The 10,649-nt window shown below is 52.9% G+C and overlaps 1 protein-coding gene across 2 annotated transcripts; it reads right to left on the minus strand.

Moving 5' to 3' along the window:
* Positions 1 to 201: 201 nt before the first annotated feature.
* IRX6 (iroquois homeobox 6) lies at positions 202 to 6,320 on the minus strand. 2 transcript variants are annotated; one of them, XM_079117171.1, is made up of 6 exons: positions 5,544 to 6,320; positions 4,275 to 4,532; positions 3,519 to 3,628; positions 3,020 to 3,327; positions 1,599 to 2,189; positions 202 to 636 (listed from the first exon to the last, which is right to left on the minus strand). In XM_079117171.1, exons 1-6 carry the CDS (start codon positions 5,586 to 5,588, stop codon positions 632 to 634), a joined length of 1,317 nt encoding a protein of 438 aa, XP_078973297.1. In that variant the 5' UTR covers positions 5,589 to 6,320; the 3' UTR covers positions 202 to 631. The 2 variants fall into 2 exon arrangements, with proteins under 2 accessions (XP_078973297.1, XP_078973296.1); XM_079117170.1 differs by having other exon boundaries at positions 202 to 639.
* Positions 6,321 to 10,649: the final 4,329 nt, after the last annotated feature.

Below are 10,649 nucleotides of genomic sequence, written 5' to 3' on the forward strand. Positions count from 1 at the left end.
CCTGGCTCAGCTGCTTCTTCACAAAGTTTTGGGTCTGCTAGACTGCAGGCTCCCTGTCATTGCGGGTCCCAGTCAGTTCCCCTCCCTGTTAAAAGTCTGCAGTCCGTTCGGCCCTGTCCCCAGAACTCCTGGCTGTGTTCCATCCTCCTCCACCCTGACCTTTCTAAGCGTCCCTGGCACAGATAGGCTGCACAGTTTAGGTTCAGCTTGATTATTTTTAAGGACACAAGGAGTGGGGAAGGGGAGAAGGTACGTGGTCCTCAGGGGCCAGACCAGCGATAAAGCTACGAAGTGAGGGGGGAGAGGGGCAGGGATGAGCAGGAGAGGAAGCAGTCCAGGCCTTTTATCCAGAGAAGGAAGGCCGACTCGCAGAGTCTGCGCCCAGCAGACTCCCCGGCTTTCCTCAAGGTGCCCTGCCACTTCTTCCTCGCAGGATCTGGGTAGGCACAGGTCTGTCCTGCCACCTCCAGCTCTGCGTTCAAGGATAGCCGCTATAGGAGGGTTTCTGTGTGTCTCTTAGGCGAAGTGAGAACTCTTGGTCCCTGTCAAGGTCTGGCAGTTTCCCAGAGCGGAGATGAGTTCAAAAAGTGGGCCCATTTCCAAGATTCTTCTGCAAATCGCGGCCGTTGCGCTAACCTGCTGAGAAAGGAAAGGTTGATTAAAACCCGAAGACCACCTGGTGTCGGTTCCTAGGAACTCCCAGGTCAGCTGTGTCTCATTCTAAGAGAAGCAAAAGTCTAGAGGCAATTTGCTTGCCAGAGGTATGGCTTGGACTCTCCGTGTATATATTCAAATAAAAATGGAACCTAAGTTGCTAAGGCAGTAGCTAATGCTGGGAGAAATTACTACGAAGAACAGAATCTGACAGTAATTGCTAAAGGTCGCCTCATGCTGGGGGGAATGTCCCTTTGTGGGGTGAAATTCCCTTCCACCAGGTCCTAGCATAAGAAGGAGCCAACTGGACGCAGGGAACACCAACTGGCAGTCTTACCCTGCTTGGGAATGAGACTTTGCTGGTGAGTGCTGTCCATGGACAGCACCAACCTCAGCTTCCAGGTTCTGGAAAACAGGGGCATGTCTATATCTCCTAGGGTTTTAGTTGGTCATGAAGAGTGCTGTAGGCTGTACTTAAGCAGTGACCTTGAACTTATAGAATGTGTCTGGCCCACCCTTTCAGATGTCTCAGAAATCTCTATTGCCCTAGAAAGCCCTGGGTACCGGTACAACTAGTGACCAGGGGAAGGGCAGGCAGAAGGCAAGGGTGCTTGTGTTAGAAGTGTGGCAAAGCACACCAGGTGCAGTTGGAAGAACAGTGGACCATGAATTCACAGATCTAGGCTGTCCATCCTTCCAAAGACTTTCTATGTGGATCCTGGCTCAGTTTGTCTCTCTGAGGTTAATACTATTATTTGGCTTTAAAACCAGAGGCCTAGAACTTCCATCCCTAAGCATCCCTTTGAAGGAGGAGCTGTAGGACAGTCCCTGGCCAGGTCTGAACCGGGATGGCGTCAGAGGCAGAGAGGGTATGTAATGCCTGGGCAGGATGGTGGGTGGGTGTCTTTTGGGCAGGCATTGCCAGCGCGTTGGGGACCCACTACCTTCTGCTCCGGAAGGGTACTGGCACTGTGCTGCAGGCTCCCTCCGCCTCGGGCAGGGCGCACAGTTCAGCGGCAGCCCCTGAAGGGTAAACGCGGCGTTTCCAAAGGCTTTGGCTATGAGGGAAGACTCTTCGCACGCGGGTCTCCTGGCGGAGCCTCGAGACTGTCCGGGAATCATATGGCACTCAGGACTTTGTGGCCTGGGCCGGGTTGAGGATGCGCCTTCGACCGCGCTGGCTCCCGCGGTGTGAGCCAAAGACCAGATGCGCGGTTTCTCTGCGCATGGGTAGTGCATGATCATCGTCGGTCCCCCTGGCTCCGCCGCGATGAAGTCCGCTTCTCCTGACCCGCGGGGCTCGCTGAAGGAGAAGCGGGGCGCCGCCAGGCCGCACTCCCTGCCCTCCGCCCGGCCCTCCCGAGCGGCAGCGCACGCCGCGGGCAGCGACTGCGCGCCTTTCTGGAAGCCCGCCAGCCTGTCCACCGCGGTAACCGCGGCTTCCTCTTCTTCGGCCTCCTCCTCTTCTTCCTCTTCCTCCAGGTCTTCCAGGTCACTCAGAGGGAGCCCCTGCGCCTCCTGGCTAGCAGTTACGTCTGCAGAAAATCAAATCAAGAGCGAGTGAGAAAAGCCCAGGGCCCATGGGAAATCCCGGGAGTGCCCATCCCGCAGAAGCTTTTAGCGAGACGCACCCGCGCTCGGGGTATTCGCGGTGTGATTCACCAGACCCGCGGTGCCAACCCGCACGCTTGCCCCAGGACTGCTGGCCCGCCCTTGGGAAACAACTCTCACTCCAGGCCTGTCCCACACACCGCCCCTTGGAAGACTCGCCCTTCCTGAGAAGCCAGGGAAAAGCCACCTGGCTGCTGCTTTGAGTCTGGATCTCAATTTCTCAGTTGTAAAAAGGCAAAGGACAGTTCTTGTCCAACTTCAACATCCACGGGTGCCTGCTGTTACATTGTTTAATTCAGCAAATGTTTGCTGAGCGCCAGCTATGTGCCAGACATCCTCTAGGTGCTAGGTATGTAGGGGACACAGTGGTAAGACAGCTTCTGATAGAGCTGGCTTTCTCAAAGGGTCAGGCAGACCTTAAGTATGTGAGTGTTCTTATAACGGTCAATGGCAAAAGAAATAAAGCAGGTCGATGTGATAGAGAATAACTGGGAAGCTACTGTGGTGTGGCTGAGGAGGTGACACTTTTTTTTTGGGGGGGGGGCGTGACAGTTTGAAGCAGAGAAGCAGCTGTTTCTGCAGGGAATTCCAGGCAGAGTGAAGTGCATGGGCAAAGGCCCTGGGGCGTGCAGGGGATTCCAGTGCAAGAGTGAGAGGATCATCTTCCCAGAAAATCTGCCCCACAGGGCGACTTCCATCAAACTGCAGGATGGCTTGTGAAACCTATCAGGTGACGGATGAACACGGCGGGTACCTTTGGTGTCACTGTGTAGGCAGCCCAGTGACTCCTCTGCTCTGGTCTCTGCCTTCCTCTCCTCCCCGCCTTTGTTCTTGGGTGCCCAAGTCATCTTGTTCTCCTTCTTGAGGCGCCGGCGCGCGTTGGCGAACCAGGTGGACACCTGGGTGAGGGTCATCTTGGTGATGATGGCCAGCATGATCTTCTCGCCCTTGGTGGGGTAGGGGTTCTTGCGGTGCTCGTTGAGCCAGGCCTTGAGTGTGCTGGTGGTCTCCCGGGTGGCGTTCTTCCGGCGCCCCGCACTGCTGAACTCCACCCCACCATACCTGCAGGGAGAACCCAGCTCATCCTCCACCTGCGAACCAGGGGCTTTGGACAGGGGACCTCTGTCACCTGAAAGTGTGATTCTGCTCCCTCCCTTTCCCTTCTTCCTCCCACTCCACCTCCACATCTGGCCAGAGGCAGAAGCAGTGGGGAGCCTGCTGGCAATTTGCGCTCCTTACCTGTCGCTCCTTACCTGTCGTACTGATACTGCCCCAGAGTTGGCTCATAGGGGTAATAGGCTCCTGGCTGCCCCAAGCTGGGTGTGAAATTCCCCGCAGCCTCCTTGAATTCGTACTGTGGATTCTGGTGGGAAAGGAAAAGAGAATTGAGGACGAAGTGTGCGGAGGAGGAGGCTGGCGGGCGAGGTCATGGACTCCGGGTTCCAGCCTGGCTCACACTCCAGTCCCACCGCCTCCATTGGCTCTGCGACTTTGGACACAGTGCTTTAACCACTCTCTGCCTCAGTTTCTCCCTGGGAAAAGGAACTGATGATACCAGTTCCTGGAGGTTGCAGAAGAAGCCCATGCTGGTCGCAGGCTGGGCAGATTCGCCAGGTCACGCAGTAGCTGCTTTCTTACTGTTCAAACGCCAGTGGGGTGCGTCCCAGCTTTGCTCTTCTTCCAGAGCTACTCCTGACCCTCTGCACCCTCGTGACTTCACAACAACTTCCTCATCTGTGAGCTGGGAATGTTGGTGGCTGACCACCTCACAGATGTAATAGAACTACAGAATGCTCTCTAAACAGCATGGACACTATCTGTAAATTCTAAAGTGCTCTAAAGTTGATCCCCCACCCGGTGTACACAACCCTAACCATTTCCTGTCCTTGGAGCTGTGTGCCCCTCCTAGATTTTCCTTGGAGAGGTCACAGGCTTTCCCCTGTCCTTACTGCCCATGCCCTCAATCCCCACATGTCCTGCAGGGCAGTCCCAGGTCCCACTCTACTCACCAGTGCCCCATACAGTGGGGGTGGCTCCGGTCCATAGGGCAGGTAGCCAGGGTAGTTCTGGGCAGCTGCGGCAGCTGCATAAGGGGCTCCGTAGATGCTCAAGGCAGCACCCAGCTCTGGCCGGGCACTGCCCAGCAGCCGACTGTCATAGGGGGCACAGCAAAGTGTGGGTGCTGGGGTGGAGCCTGAGGCTACCTCTGAGACTGAGCGTGGAGCAGATTCGCAGCAAGTGGCACTGGAACTTGCAGACACCAGAAACTGCAAGGTTGAGAAAGTGGTCACTGGAGGTCAAGACCCCCACCTCCCCCTGCCTGGGACCAGAGGGAAGTAGGGAACTGCCAGATCACTCCTTCATTCCACTTCAACTAACTGCCACCGTGGCAGAGTGTTCTGCTACCTGCAGGGGCGGGATTCTCCCCCCCCCCCCCCGGGGGGGAATTCATTCAAATTCCTCTTATAAATGTGCCTATGCCATTACTACAGTTTCAGAGTCCCAAAGGATTGGGGAAATGTGAAAGTCAGAAGCCTAAATTGGAGAGTGAACCTCTGCTTACCCTCCATCTCTACAAAGATAGAGCTAGAAGTTAGCCTTTGAGACCATCATCAACCTCTCATTCCTATTCCTGTTATATAGCTAGGGAATTCAGGACCAGAGAGTGATAGACTTGTCCAAGATCACACAGCAGGTCAAAGGTCAAGCTGGTACCAGACCTCAGGAAAGAATTCCAGGCACTCTGGGGAAAAACTGAATAACAGTGGTGGGATTTTTCCAAGAGCCTCTTGTCACTACGCAACACCTCCCCACCACTTGGAAAATTGAGGAACCCAGAGGCAGAAAACTTGGACCAGCCCAAAGAAAGAGAAGGATAAGAACAGAGGTCAACACACGAGCAACAATATGGCCAGAAGGGCAGTGCTCCGTACTGGAAGTCCTCTTTTTCTCCTTTGAGAGTCCTCTGGTCAGCTCACACATCTGTACCGACAGGAGGCCTGACTGGAAGATCCCTGAGATCCCACCCACCTCGCTGAACGCGTGGTCAGGGTGCCCACGTTTCCACGGTCACACGGTTTTCCAGCATGCACTTGGGAATGGAACGTTCTCAGTCAGGGACTGGGGGTGTCAGAGGAAGCTGTGATACACTACCCCGGCCTTGCTCCCTCTGGCTTCCCGGGGGACGCGGAGCGAAGAGAGCTCAGGGTAGGCGCGCGCACCAGGCGGCCACCCCTCCACCCAGGCTGCCCCCCAATCCCCGTGAAGGCACTTCTTACCTGGGAAGCGCCGCCGTATGGGTGTCCGAAGTGCGGGAAGGACATAGTGGCTGTCCCTGGCCTGTCTCCCTCTTCCCTTAGGAGTTCCCCTCTCAGCCCCGCGGTTCGGCGCCCCTAGCCTTGCGGCGTCTGGTTTCCTTACACCGCTGCGAGTGCCCAGCGCCGGTTCCTTCGCCCGCTTGGAGCGACTGGAGGCAGAGCCGAGGGCAGCCCAGCTGCCAAGCCCTGCGCTCCGGAAGGCGTCCCTCCAGCCCGCGGGGTCCAGAAGACAGAAGGGCCCATGGATGGGCAGGGGAGGGAGAAGGCGCGGGTTCCCAAGGGCGCGCGGTGGCGAGGTGAGGCGCGGCGCGGCGCCTGGCTGTAAGGCTCCCGAGGTGTCCCAGTCCTGGGTGGCCAGAGGCTCAATGTGACGTCACGGTAATCCCGGGCTGCCAGACCGGACCCCGGGCCCCGGGGCCCCGGGTCACCAGGCGTACTAGGCGCAGCCAGCCCGTGCGCGCGCGCGCGCACTCTCACCCACGCTCACTCTTGCTCCGGGAGATTTGTGCAATCGGCGAGGAACGTCAAAGACCCTGACCCTCTCCGCTCGGCGCTAGATCCTACCCCTTTTTGCCTCAAGCTCACGCGCGCGCACACACACATAGACGCTCTCCAAATTACCCGGGAGAAGTCGGAGAAACGCCTCCCTCTGCGCCGCGCAGGCCCCGGGCGCAGCGCGCACACCTCCTCCCCTGCGGCCCGGAGGAGGCGAGAGGCAACCGGGGCGGCGAGGGAGGAGAGAATACAAAAGAAGAGACAAGAGAAAAGTGGGGGAGAGAGGCAAGAGGGAGGAGGAGGAGGGGAGAGAAGAGAGAGAGAGATGAGGAATCTAAGTGAACCGAGGCGCGCGGGGGAGGGGGAGGGAACTGGGGTGGGTGAAGGCTGGGCGGAGGCTGAGCACTGGCAGGTGGAGGAGAGCCGAGGCTCGGGGGAGAAGCCTCCAGCCCGGCTCCTCCGCCTCTCCGCTGCAGGAAAGTTTGTTCGCACCACCAGCCCGGCGCTCCTCGGAATGGCTCCGGGCAGCGTTGGTGGATCCCTCTGGACCGCCCATCTTTGTCCTGGGGATCTGGCTTCCTCCTCAGTCTCCCCAGGACTCTGCCTAATTCCGACTCTCCAAGCCCCGGCCTCTGCCAGAGCCCTGACCCTGGGGCTTCTTTGCTGCCGCTTGACCCTCGAATAGGCCGAATAGTGCCCCCTCCAGGCCAGAGTTCAGGTCCCTTTCGGATTCCGTCTGGAAAAGCGCCAAGTTTGACCCTTGGCAACTCAGACTAGGACCAATGCCCCTGGGCAAATCCTCGGAAGGAGAGGCTTGGTTGTCCCGAGTACTTCGCCCTTGGCGTCCGCCGGGGATCGGGGAGCGGGCGGAAGGCGTCGGGGCCCGGCTGCAACCGCTGCGCTCCGCTGGGGGTGGCGCTGGCGAGCCGCAGTGGAGAGCTCTGGGAGGACGGCCCATTCCCTGAGCTCCGCCCGGACGCCGGGCTGGGCCCGCGGTGGAACCCCGGCTTCCATTCCAGGGGTCCCTGTCAAAGGGCACCGATGGGCCTGGTGGAGGTGGACGTTTGCTGGTGCCGGGGAAGGGGCTTCGTCCTTTAGGGCCCGCCCCAGGACAGGGGGCGGTCAGTTTCAATCATCGGTTTGCACATCTGATGGCGCCATCCCCAGGCCACTAACCCAGGGCGTCTAGGGGCGAAAAGGGACTGCCAGTCTGGCAGGGAAGGCCTTAGGCGGGTGTTGCCGGGTCAGGTGGAGTTTGCAGTTCAGAAACCTCAGAAAGCTCTTCCTTCCTCTCAACCGGGTCACTGCGCCCTTTACACTTTATAAAATGCTCTTCCTCTCTGCAGCTCCCCGAGGAGTGCTGCGGGTTGGTTCAAGGCCTCAGTTTTATTTTCTAATTGGAACACAAGACCGTGTGGCCCAGAGGAAAGGAGCCGCGCTGGGGTTCCTACTAGGCGAAGAAAGCCCAGTAACAGGCAGGTGTGGGTCCCTGGCCCGGGAATCTCTCACCGCTAACTTGCCTCTGGCACCTTGCAGAGGGAACTAGTAGGCCCCAGGGCCAGTGACCTCTTTAGAATGACAGCTCTGGCTATACCGCACCCCTCTTTTCTTTCACAGATTCTGCAGAACTCTCAAGGAGCTTAAAGAGCCCACAAACCGCAGACGACTCCAAGAGATTATTAACATGAGAACAAGCGCCATTCTAAATACTGACAAACCCAGCCGCGACTGCCTGCCTAATGCTGTTACCTTGGAGAAACCTTGCTTTCAAACCGGGAAACTCCTAGTTAGAAAAAGAATTATAGTCATGGGCAGACTGACTTAGTGATAAAAATCACAGTAATAAATAGATCCCTTGATTTTTCAAAATGCACTTTGGAGGCACCCATCCATTGCAGTTGGATACATCTAAGCTTTTTTTTTTTTTTTTTAAGTAAGAATTAAAGAATATTCATTAAATTAGTCTCTTGGGGAAGATTACTACTAATTAATTAATTGCAAACATTTCCAGAGGGAAGGTCTGTCAATTGGAAAGTAATAAAATTAGATAGTCGAAATACTTACTCAGCAACTTTGATTGCCCATTCACTCCTGAGCAGATTTTTTTTTTTTTTTATGACATAAAAATGGGGATGGTGGTGGAAAAAAGCATTAGCCCTGTCCCTTGGCAATATGGTTGCAAAGCAGAGACTCCCATATAGGATTTATTGATTTTCAGCTGATTTATAAGACCTCTGTGGTATCAATACTGTGAGCAGGGGCTCCAGGCTTGCCTCTTGTCTTAGAACTAGGATTAGAGAAAGGCACTAGATTTTTTTTTTTTTTAAAGAAAAGAAAACAAAAAAACTGTAGCAAAATAAACTGGGAGTAGAACAGTGAAGAGATGTCAGTATTTTTTTTTTTTCTTTTGTGGAAATGGACAACACACAAACAAAAGAGCATGTTTTATGTTAAGGCACGTCACCTATTGTCTTCAAAGTTGCTTTATGGTTCTTATGACTTCGATCAGAATGTCTCCCAGGGAGAAAGCACTACCTTGTCCCCCCTCGTTTCTGGCTTTTGGGAGACCCGGATTTAATATGTCTTTCCCAGGCGGAGACTGCACCCCACAGCCAAGCTCCCTTGTATTGATGACATTTGATTGTTACCACCTGGAGTATTTAATGGGATTTCCTAAAAATAGTTATTATGAGATATGTCCAGACTTCCTGTTATTTTGGGATCCTCATAACAAAAGCAAAGCTGGTAGGTTACGACAATATCAACCTGTGTGTGTGGCAGAAACCTCAGGTGTAAAGGAGTCTGCTTCTTGGAAAGTCTGATTCAGGAACGCTGCTGTGGAATTGGTTTTCGTCTTCTTGTCTCTTCCCGGGCCCTCACTTCTACAGCCAGGTGCTCTGGGCTTCTCTACCAACGTGGATTTTCATTGCTTTGTTCGGGTGCTGATTAATTTAGTTTCAGGGGGAAATCCCCAATTGTATAGGTGTGCACATAGAATTTTATTGAAGCAAGTAAATAAACCCATCAAATACAGACCCCCTCAGTTATATTTAAGGGAGTCATCCCACTGAACGTATTTTGAACAAACGATATAGATTCTTTTGTTGTATTGTGCAACATGCCCGATAGTTTCTCTAGCTGCTCATTAAAACTAATATGAAGCAAAGCAAACAAAAGCCGACCTGAACCACAGAGAGTACTAATCCACATTGTTTATTTGAAGTTCATATTGCTTTGTGGGAAATGCACTGAAGTTCCTGAGCAGCAGAGTTAAGAATGTGTGTTTGACAATGAGCTTGAAGGCAGGTACTTCCAAAATAAAAAAGGAAAAATAAATCATATTTCACTTTGGGTGGTTAAAAATGTCTAGTGTTTCTGAATGATTTATAAAGACAGCAGATTTTACAGAAGGGGAATAGCAAACTGGAACTGCCCCCAAATCAGCCTGAAATGTCTCAAATCACAGACGATATGAGTGAGTTCATGGGCATAGTAACACAGTTGAAAATGTGCTAAATTATATTTTTTAAGTATGGAATTATTTTTCTGACTGTTTTTGAACTGAGAAGAATGAATTTTCCTCAAATCTATGCATGAATGAACAAGTGCATCTGGACAGATGCATCCATAATTTATACTGATCAGTCACCGCAGGTCTCCCCAAGTAAAGCCGAAATGAACACTAATTGTTTTGACGGAAGTAGTGTGCGCAGCATCTGATTGTGAAATGCAGCCGTCCCTGCTTTGCCTGAGTACATATTGTCAACAGCAACTCTGGCATCAGGAGGAGAAAATAAAAAGGCAATAATTCCCAGATGAGGGTGTTGTTGTTGCTTGTCAGCAAGGTGGCAAATAGAAAGAAAGAATTAACTTCTGTGAGATAAAGTATATAAAATGAGATTGGGTGTGGAGATCCAGTCTTGTCAGCATTGAACCTGAGCTCAGAGTGAAAATGAATAGCTTGTTCATAATGGCGAGATTCCTTTGTATTGTGTCAGGTCTGCGTAGCTTTCTGAAACACCTCGGCTTTATCTAAGGTTCATGATAAGAATATTGGAGAGGGGAGAAGCAAGACCAGGCTTGCTTCATCATGTAGCCAAGCAGGTGACACAGAAAGGACCAGATTCCAGATCTCCTGGCTGGGGGTCTTTCTCTAAGACCTTATTTCAAGCACATACCCAGCCAGACCCAGCCAGGAGGTATTGTGAGTGCCAAAGGGATGATGGGAATTCACGTTTAGTGCCTCGTGATAACACAGGGTAATTTAGCAGAGAAAAATATCTAAAGAGATGCCACTGTGGGAAAATGAGTGCAGAGTCTCTTCTGCATGCTCTTATATCAATCTGCATTATGAAAGAGCTTATGTAATAATTTGGAGGTTTTAGAAATTCAATGTGGATCATTCATTAAAATGGCACACAGCAAACAGATCCAGCTGTGAATAAGTATACACAACCAAAAACAGCAACCCCTCCCTCTCAAAAAAACCCCTCTTTGAAAAAAATCCAGCTGGGATATTGACTATATATTTACACTGACTTAAAAAACAGTAATAGAATTTGGTTACTGACT

This window comes from Sciurus vulgaris (assembly GCF_902686455.1).
Source record: "Sciurus vulgaris genome assembly, chromosome: 17".
NCBI classification, from domain to species: domain Eukaryota; kingdom Metazoa; phylum Chordata; class Mammalia; order Rodentia; family Sciuridae; genus Sciurus; species Sciurus vulgaris.